Source organism: Petromyzon marinus, chromosome 23 (genome assembly GCF_048934315.1).
Source record: "Petromyzon marinus isolate PM22_M1 ecotype Great Lakes invasive population chromosome 23, UKy_Petmar_22M1.pri1.0, whole genome shotgun sequence".
NCBI lineage: Eukaryota > Metazoa > Chordata > Hyperoartia > Petromyzontiformes > Petromyzontidae > Petromyzon > Petromyzon marinus.
In genome coordinates, this window is record NC_133689.1 from 1670824 (window position 1) to 1681492 (window position 10669).

At 47.6% G+C, this 10669-nt stretch overlaps 1 protein-coding gene and 1 long non-coding RNA gene across 4 annotated transcripts in view; one reads left to right on the top strand and one right to left on the bottom strand.

Annotated features, from left to right (window-relative positions):
• Positions 1-95: 95 nt before the first annotated feature.
• Positions 96-9499, top strand: SNRNP40 (small nuclear ribonucleoprotein U5 subunit 40). The gene is made up of 10 exons (XM_032959313.2): positions 96-418; positions 1807-1936; positions 2585-2678; positions 3219-3384; positions 4270-4392; positions 5366-5486; positions 5990-6072; positions 6901-6962; positions 7695-7798; positions 8314-9499. The coding sequence occupies exons 1-10, from the start codon at positions 305-307 to the stop codon at positions 8361-8363; spliced, it is 1047 nt and encodes a 348-aa protein (XP_032815204.1). The 5' UTR covers positions 96-304; the 3' UTR covers positions 8364-9499.
• Positions 6888-10669, bottom strand: part of LOC142925665 (uncharacterized) — a 16256-nt gene continuing 12474 nt past the window's right edge. For all 3 annotated transcript variants that reach the window (XR_012942618.1, XR_012942616.1, XR_012942617.1), the window contains exon 3: positions 6888-7026. This is a non-coding gene — a long non-coding RNA (uncharacterized LOC142925665). The remainder of the gene's footprint in view (positions 7027-10669) is intronic.

Here is a 10669-nt window from a genome sequence, read left to right on the forward strand (position 1 = left end):
CCGAGAGCGCGAGGGAGATACAAAAAAACCTCCGTCGCATCCAATAGGAGCGCGCGCGCGACGTCACCCCGGTCGCCTCGCCCAATTGCTACGCGCGTCACTGCCGGCCAATCGTGACCCGCCTCTCGCACTCGCCGTAGGCCCAGGCCTTTCGCGGTTCTCACGCGGCGGTTTAGTCCCACGGCGGCGGCGTCGTTCCCATTAAAAGTTCAACGCCGCTCACATTTGGCGTCGGGCGTTAGCTCCTTGCCGCGATCCTCCTAGCGTCGCTGGGGCTCCCGCGTGGGGGCGATAGAGGTTTGCGATGATCGAACAGAAGCGCAAGGCGCAGGACATGGCGCTCGTGTCGGTGGCGAAGCGCGCGCGGGGAGACGCGAAGGGGCCAGCCCCGGGGCAGGGGCAGCAGCTCCTGGCCGTGGTGAGCGGAGCCCTCAGACACCAGCACCACCCCTCATACACCACCCCTCATACACCAGCACCGCCCCTCATACACCACCCCTCGTACACCAGCACCACCCCTCATACACCACCCCTCATACACCAGCACCACCCCTCATACACCAGCCCTCATACACCAGCACCACCCCTCATACACCACCCCTCATACACCAGCACTCGCCTTCATCCACGAGCCCTCATACACCAGCACCACCCCTCATACACCAGCACCACCCCTCATACACCAGCCCTCATACACCAGCACCACCCCTCATACACCACCCCTCATACACCAGCACTCGCCTTCATCCACGAGCCCTCATACACCAGCACCACCCATCATACATCAGCACCACCCATCATACATCAGCACTCATACACCAGAACTAGCTTTCATACACCAGCACTAGCCTTCATTCATTAGCCCTCAGGCACCAGCACTAGCCCTCATACACTAGCACTAGCCTTCATCCATTAGCCTTCATACAGCAGCACTAGCCCTCATACACTAGCCTTAATCCATTAGCCTTCATATACCAGCACTCATACACCAGCCCTCATACACCAGCACTAGCCCTCATTCCCTACCCTATCACTCATAGTAGCTGTGACGAGCACTAGCCCTGATACACCATCACTAGCCCTCATACACCAGGCTTGATACACTAGTACTCGCCCAAATGCACAACCAGTAACCCCGATACACTAAGACTAGATATAGTAATAACACTAGCCCTGCACTACCATTTAAGATATATCTACACGAACCCCGGTAATTGTAATAGCCTAGAACTAGCAATAGCTCAGCACCCGTATTAGCATGAGCCCATAAATAACACGAGTGTAGAACCACATGTAACGTGGTAGGCATTGGTGACTGGGATGGGACCATTTATGAAATTCACTTGAGAACCCGATTTAGCCAGGATCTCACGGGCTCCGCACTATTACCTCTGAGCCACCTGCCCATCTCTTTAAACCCAAGATCTCAGTGGTGCCAACTCAGCGCTCTGACCCTTGTGCTACCTGGCTACGTCTTCAGATCGTTGCCCAAGGGCAGATCCATGGCACAAGTTCCCTCTATTCCTCTAATTACAAAACAACTATCTCGACAAGACCACGGTCCATACGAGGGTTCGTCAACAACTACGGCATTGTATGTTTGGCTTTCTCTATGCAAACCCATGATCTCTTTGGTTCCAGATCAGCTCTCTGACCTCTTTGGCCACCCGGTCACCGGTACAAACCCAGGTTCTCGGTGGACCGGTTTGAGTGCTGTAAAGCATTATTTGCTGTCTGAGCCACCGCAGGAGTTGTGGTATGTTCTGACACCCAGATGTTCCTGTGACTTTCCCCTGCGGGTGGCAGGGCCCACCCAGATCCTCGAGTCTGCTGGCGCCCATCATGCTGCTCACCGGGCACGAGGGCGAGGTCTACTGCTGCAAATTCCACCCCAATGGCAACACCCTCGCCTCTGCCGGCTTCGACAGGACCATTCGTGAGTCCCTGGCCAGTGTACAGGCTGGTGCTGTTGTTTAATACAGCCAGTGAGCACAAGTTCGCTATAGCCCTGTGGTCAGTCACATAAATCATCTTATGGTAAACATTTGTCATTTATTGTGATTACTTGGAATTTTATTTACTCCCAAATTTGAGCCTATCTGCGATGTCATGAGAAAAATACATTCGGATTGCTCTCGGAGTATTGCAATCATGCGTTGTTCGAGAACGATTCATGGATTTAGACATCGCAAAGCTGCTTCTGAGTCCTCTTCAAGTGACCATAACCCCACATTAGGGGCCTTAACTTTCCCATCCATCCTGCCATAGCAAATAAAGTTTGCTGCCTAAGAGTATATTAAGTGCAGAACCATATTTTTATGGGATGGGTCTTTTTATACAGTAATTGCTGACCGGGCTGAGACCATCAACTCACTGCCATTGACAATCCAGATGAATCATAGGTGGCTGCTTGGATTCTAACCCATGACCTAAGCAATGCCAGCGCAGTGCTCTGACCTCTGAACCATCCGGCCATTTCTTGAATCCCAGATGTTAAACACCTGCGCTATTTATCTGGTAGAGACTACTTAATGTGCACGCTGTGGTTGCATTAAGTGTTTTCTGTTTTTATATTTTCCCGCAGTCATGTGGAACGTGTATGGGGACTGTGACAACTACGCCCACCTTAAGGGACACACTGGAGCGATCCTGGATATACACTACAGCACAGACGGCAGGTACAGTAATTTCTGTTGCAGCCAATGTGACTTTATTTGTGCCAAAAATCCACACGGGCAACACTGGCGAATCAGTAACATGCAGTCACTTCCAGTATGCTGCTGAAAATAGTACTCTAATAAGAATGCTGGGTTTGTGAGCCTGTGTGTGCAGGCTTTTGTTAGTGTTATTCCCTGATATACATGAATATCAGGGTATAACTGCTGCATTCCACAGGCCAAACACTCCATATGTAAACCCTGCCTTCACCAGCGTGAAGTATGGTCCAGTAACACCCATGACCTGTACAGAAATGAGGAGGCCCTCATCCAACAGTGGATTGACAAACAGGCTGTACATGTATCAACACATTTGTATAAGTCGTAAATAGTTGATTCCCACACTTGTAACTTCATGTGTGTTTGTCGAGCTTTACGCTCGATTTTAACATATCAAATCGATCCATCATTACACGTCCGCAACAGAACCTTCACTATTTTGATACCAATCGCCGCTCCGTTGGAGTGAACTGCCACTAACGTCGGACAAATTCCGTTCAGCACCATCTTCACGTCGTCAACGGACAAGACGGTCGGGCTGTGGGACAGCGAGACGGGCGAGCGCATCAAGAGGCTCAAGGGCCACACATCGTTTGTGAACGCGTGCTTCCCGGCGCGCCGTGGGCCCCAGATGGTCTGCACAGCCAGCGATGACGGCACAGTAAAGGTACGGAATGCTCGCGGCGACGGAATGGTATTACTTGCACTCGTGAGCAGTGCAGACTTACGAAAACATTTTCTTTTAGCAGGTAAGGCCCACTGAGCTGTATAGCTATTTTCAGAAGGGACGTGGCCACAAATGATAGCGCAACAAAGTAGCTTATCGCGTGGAAATTTACACCAGCCAAATAGTCTGAAGGGACGTTTATAATAATGCCGTGGTCTGCACTCCCACGTGAACCCCACCCTCTCCTTGCTATGCTGTTATGAACAGAACATCTTCGACTTACCGGGGAGCTGAAATAAGAAAAATTGACGCGTTGAATGCCTGTACACCCTGTGACAATTTGATTTGGCAACGTCATGTGGTGAGGAATGTATTCATGACACAAATCTGGCCAGATCATTGTGGTTTGGCCCAACATTTTTTTATCTGAATGACTTTCATCTCATATTCTTGGTTCTTTCGGTAAAGTCACGTAGAAGGGAAACAATAAAATAATAACAAAAAATATTAAACGTGACTTTACCGAAAGAACCAAGAAAATGAATCCCTGCAGTCACGAAAGCTTTAAATCAAGACCTTCATCTCTTAAAATATGGAATGATCAATTTGATTAAGCTTATTGAACATGTAACATTTCCTTGTTATGATGATCTGAATTAATACTTTGGTGAATAAAACATTCATGCTATTACAATATCATGTTTGTGTAAAATGCTTTCTGATCCAGGTATTTTCACAAATTATTCCCCAAATGATGAAACAAACGATATTCAACATAAAAAAACGATAACTTGACGCTTTAATAATCATATCGTGTTGTTGTGTCAAGAATTATGTTAATAACTTGGAGCCGTGTGCCTTTGCCTGTGTACCCCTAACCCACAGCTGTGGGATACACGGAAGAAGGGGTCAGTTCACTCGTTCCAGAACACGTACCAGTGCCTCTCTGTCACGTTCAACGACACCAGCGACCAGATCCTCTCCGGCGGCATTGACAATGTCATCAAGGCAAGGACACACTGAACATGTCAACACCACTACTTCACTTTGTGAGACAGTGGTACTTTCTCAACATTTATACATTTTTGCTATCTACAACAAACCCCATCGAGTCTCATGCCTCTCTTATTTCACGATAAGCCAACATTGTGGTTGACAATGAAACAAACTATGTACCGGTTTCAGTAAAGTATAGCCATCGTTTCCTACAGCCGCCTTGTGGATTGACCCCTCTCTGATCACTGTGGGTATCTCATTGCCCTGCGTGCATGATACACGCAGTAAGATGACGAAACGTTTTGGGAGCTTCGGATTCAGTTCCTGAAGATGGTTTCAGCACGTGGGGCTTAACGTCAGACACCATGGCCAAACTATGAACAAAACTATTTTTTGATTTAAAGCTTTCGTGACTGCAGGGATTCATATTCTTGGTTCTTTCGGTAAAGTCACGTTGCAATCATTGGAAGGATTTGATTAACCATTTCGGGTCTTAATTGATTGTTCACGCTTACGGTGGCTTTCAGACCGCATCCATTATTTTTCGTCTCCCCCTCCTCTTTTCCGAACATAGATGGACTCGTCCATCTGAATAACTGCCAAATCGCTCTCCGTGGTGCTAACGTATAAAAAAACGCCACTTTTTTCAAATTTTCTTGCTGTGGTTTTCACACCTGATGATGATTGCTTGTGTTGCAGTCGAAACGTCGTGAGAATTTTATTGTTTTATATTTTTATTATTTTATTGTTTCCCTTCTACGTGACTTTACCGAAAGAACCAAGAATATGAAACTATTTTTATTTTATCAGGTAAGGCCCACTGAGCTATGGAGCTCTTTTTCACAAGCGACCTGGCCACAAGTAGCACAACGAAGTGGCTTATCACCTAAAAAAATTTAGCTGCGAAATACTCTAAAAAACACGCGGTACAACCCAAAAACTCATGGGAGAACTGTATTGTGAATGTGTGCACGGCGCGTGGTAGGTGTGGGACCTGCGTCAAAACAAGCTGATCTACACGATGAAGGGGCACAACGACTCTGTGACCGGACTGAGCTTGAGTCCTGACGGCTCCTACCTCCTCTCCAATGCCATGGACAACTCGGGTATAACAACAACACCACCAACAAAAACACACGACAACTCCCAACAACACACAACAGCAGCGTGCATTTGTGTAACCTTGTCGGCTAATTAACAGCTACATGTCAGTCACACTTTTGGATGTTGGCCTCCCCACCATACATATTGTGAGGTTATTTGACCGTACCTTACCACGCTGGTCAATGTGGGTTAGGGAAACCGGGGAGCCCAAGACCAGCTCACCTGTCGCTCACCACTGAAGTTAGCCATGGCAGGGAATCAAACTCGGATCGCCAGGTACATCGGGCAGTGTGCTAACCACTGCACTACCGCTCTCCTGGATCGGATTACATTTAACAGCATATAATTGGCGTATGATTGATTTATTCTCACAAGACAATTTTAATCAATGAATCGATCAAAAATAGACGTGAAAATAAACATATTAGGTTTTGAACCTGTGTGCGATGAAGTAACTTTACGACAATTATAAATGCTTGTATGATTTTTCATGTGAAATGTGCAGTGAGGATTTGGGACATACGACCCTTTGCCCCCATGGAGCGGTGCGTGAAGATTTTTCAAGGCAACGTGCACAACTTTGAGAAGGTAATTGCTTTATTTGCATCTCGCTTAGTTCATGCACAATAATGATGAGTTAACATTTTTTTGTTAAGTTGTATTCAAAACAATGCGGATCAAAACATTGAAAAGTGTGCAAAGTAGCAAGAAGAGCTTCATTCATGCATCGCGCATCGTCAGCGATGGACCGTTGCGCCAAACGTGTGACCTCTTGCGCCAGCATTTGCATAAACTGATCTTGCTGCCATACACCGGCGTGTCTCGAGTGATTTGTTTGATCCACGGACATCATGGGGAAGGGGGTGCCATTCCTTTTAGCGTCACAGTTCTCTCCAAACGTCAAACTGAAGTGCGCAAGGAGAGATGCACGCTGGGAACTGCAAGAGACAGAAAGAGGAACGCATGGATCAAATCACATGGATTTTGTCGACTGTTAAGAAAACTTAAGCGGGCCTGGACAGGGACTCGTTGCTCAAAGGGATGATGACCGATCGACGAGACTGGTGATGGAACGGCAGCCAAAGGAGGGACACAGCCTTGGATGATGTCCACCTTGGGGATGGCACAACGAGATGGACCGTGGCAGCGCACGATTGGGAGGGCTGGCAACAACTTTGAGGTTGGGGAGGGGGGGTGTTCATTCAGCAGTGAGTAGAACATGGACGATGATAGAATGTATGTGTGTTGAACTTCTTATGCACCCTATCTACCCATCTGTGCTAATCGGAGGTGTGGGCAAAGGACGACAAACTAAGCACAAAAAGCAGCTCTAAAGAAATGTTTTCAATCTAGATTTAAAAGTGGCTTCCTCATTGAAGTTAATCGTGCACGATGCGGTTGCTTGTGCCATTTCAGAACCTGCTGAAGTGTTCTTGGTCCCACGATGGTAGTAAAGTGTCTGCGGGTTCTGCAGACAGGTAACCTCTCAACTCCGTCATGGCCCCATTATCCCAGGATGATAATGGGGAGTGGAGGCGGCCCCTGCAAAGTGACAGCACAGATGATGCAAAAAAACGTGTAATTTAGGCTATAAAAACACAATTTTTTTGTTTACCTATATAGAATGGGGGAGTTAAGATTCCGTTTGTGTCATCTCTATTTATTCTTAAGGTTCTGGTTAATCTTCTTTGGTTCTTTCGGTAAAGTCACGTAGAATGAGAATAAAATAATAAATTGATAAAATAACACAATATTTTATTTTATCAATTTAATATTTTATTCTCATTCTACGTGACTTTCCCGAAAGAACCAAAGAAGATGAATCCTTGCAGTCACGAAAGCTTTACATCGAAATGTAACTGGTTAACTTTCCACAAGATGTTTGCGGTCACGTTGCCAAATGAGGTTTGACCTTCGATGAGTGAGCAGCTGCTAATAATAGAATCAGATGGGTAATACGCATATAGTAGGGGGCGATGTTGATATATGTATTTTCGCAGTCAAGTAATTTGCATGGAATGTATCGAATGTAGTCAAAATTAGACAATGCCGCGGGCACACGTGGCCTCGTCGTTTTCTAATAGCATCACGCGCTCTTTCAACATCCCCTCTAAAGCGTACGTGTGGCACAGAGGTTATGATATTCGAGAATCGTTTTTGGCACGATGCTGTGCTTGCGCCTGACTGCTGGGTGTGGTTGCGTTGCACAGGTTCGTGTACATATGGGACACGACGTCGCGTCGCATCCTCTACAAGCTGCCCGGGCACGCCGGTTCCGTCAACGATGTCGCTTTCCACCCCGAGGAGCCTATCGGTAAGGTCTCTCTTCGCACAAAGATCGAGTCGTTGTCTGTAATCGTGTTATCTATAATCGGTTGCTAAAAAAAAACCAACGGTTTTCCGTACGTTTAAAAATGTATAACAGATAAAAATAACGCTGCCACCCGTGTGTGTGTGTGTGCGTGTTCCACGCGGTGACCGAGTGGAACAGACGTGCGATCTGAACGTTCTCGCACACGCCAATCGGTTCAATCGTCCGAAGTGTCTGCCATTGTTGATTCCGTGACTTTTGCAATCGGCGTTGGATTCTGAAAACGATTCTCAGAAAACCGATACCCGGCCAACAATCCCGGTTGTCAAGGCGTGGAATGCGTAAGAACAATGACCGTCATGGTAGCTGTGATAATAGTGACGAGGCAGCGGACGTACAGAGCCAATGCATAAACGCTTTCAGTCTGAGGTGAAAAGTGATTTAATGGTGGCGATGATGATGATGATGTCTTGTACGAGCTGCGGGTTGAGAGTGTTGCCGTTGTCTCTGTATTTCAGTTCTGTCGTGCGCCAATGACAAGCGTCTCTACCTTGGGGAAATCCAGTGACGGCCATGGCTGGGCAAGACCCCCTAACTCAAAGATTCCTTGGAGGATGAGTTGAACTCCCGTTTGATATTTAAAACGACCTTTCCAGGTGTGCTGGTGTTTCACTCAGGTGTGGCGAGAATGCCCGCGTACACCGGTAAACATCCTCCCTTGCATTGAGCAGGCTACTCATGTTCTACAATTGCACACATTTCTAGCCGCGTGACAGAGGGCTCAATCCTGAGTGTCAGTTTCTTGTCAACAAATTTAGCGACGTTCCCCCTTGGTTTTACTTGGGCATCCATTGCAAACCGACAACTGAGGTTGCCACAAGATGGCAATTCTTCGATCTGTTGACATCTGTGGGAATCTCATACCGCGAATGTCGTCCGTTCGTGAAAATTAATATCGTGTTGCGTGGGGAAAAATTATATAGCGGCAACCCGATCAAGAACTAAGGAAAACTCACTTTAGTTTTATTTGTTTTGCGATGTGGTGCTGTATACAACGTTGAATTCCAGTGAGTGGCGCGGGATTTGTAAGATTGTAAACCTATTTTTTAAATAAACAATGTTCTTTTATACCAAATGTTGTGCACGTGAACACACATCGAAGGCAGAGGGAGTATCGGCGCGGCCGCATTCCGTGGGGAACCGGAAACTGAGCGGCGTTCGTGTTTCCGTTGCCCGCTTTGTCATTGCATCGGCGCACGCAGTTAACTCTCCATTATCCACGGGTGGACTCTCCGGGTCGCGGCTTGACTGCGCTCGTGTAAAAACAAAGTTTCGTCAAACGCGTGGAGCGACGCGCTTCACCCGTCGCGGCTCCGAGTCCGGCCACTTCCTCGCCGTCGACTCGACGGCAAATTCAGCCGATTGCTTTCAGATTCGATAAATTAAGTCGGCGTTTTTAACGTCCCGTTTCACGCACGTAAACAGCACCTTCTTGTAGCCTAAATTTTAGTGATTTGCGTTCGTGTTTAAGTTTTTAGCTGGCCCACTCCTCTTCCCGCCACCCACACCTCCCCCCAGTGTTGCGGATAATTGAGAGTTGCCTGCATTGTGCATGTGAGTGTGCCTTGCCGACGGTGAGCTGGCGACTGAGCCACAAGGACTTGACGTGTTGGTGTAGAAATAAACGCCTATCTCTGTCTCAGGCTTTCGGTGCCGTGTGTTTCATGTTTAACGCTCACGACCAACCCACACGGTAAAGTATGGTCCAACAACCGCTCTGACCGTTGTGGCATGGGGGGAGTCCAGAGGCAACGTGGGTAGAAGTTCAGACACCGTGCCCGACAAGCCAAACCAATCTCCGTTGGGGCTTACATTTTTGTAAACCATACAAAACGATTTGTATTCGGATTTTTCTTGTGGTACGGCGCGGCGGTGTTCGTAACGAATGCGAGTGACTTTAATGTGCACGCCGTGAACACTGTCGTGGTCGGAGAGTCCATGGGCCACACGTGAAAGCCGATCTGTGCCGGGCTTTGACCGCCAGAGGGCGCCACGTGTCCGAGGCAGCGCCGCTGCAATGCGCGGCACTCGCAAGGCTTCATCAATACTCCAGCCTCTATGTCCGGTTCCTGACCAAGGCACGTTAGAAGCCTGGGTCTAATTGTACAAAAACACTTTAGAAGATTCCTCACCCCCAACCTCCCCCTTTAGTTTGTCGCTCAAGCCTTGATGCCACGGTGCGATTTGTCAAATTCCTATACTCGCACTGACCAGCGTGAAGTATGGTCAAACAATCCCAATGAGCGACATGGGGTCTTCAATAATTACGGGGCATTTGAATTGGACGCACAACGGGTGATATTCTCCTGTGTTATAGGCACGTCATCATTGCGACATTAATGCATTCTACCTTGGGGAAACCACAATGAGTCTCGAGACTACTTTGGGAGCGTCTTGCATTGGGATGTTTGGCCTATTCCAAGAATGGCGTTTAACACGTGGGGGGGGAAAACCTTTTTCTGTCAATACGAGGAGATAGCGTTATTATTTTGATATTTTTTTATATCTACGTGGCTTTACCGAAAGACCCCAAAAATATGAATAGGAGATAGCACTTAGGGGTCTCCAGGTCTACTTGCTGCACTGCCATCTGTCCACCTTGCAGTCCACAACAAGTTTGACAAATCTCCACGTGATTCACCAACCCACGCCTCCAAAGCGCTGCATGAAAGGCATGCCAACCGGACTCGGGTTATCTATCTCGGGTTATAGCCCAACTGGGCCAACACTCCAGGCCTATGTAATGAGTGTTGAGCATACGAGTGAATATCAGGACCTGGAGAAAAAACACGCATTGGAGAATAAAATAAAGTT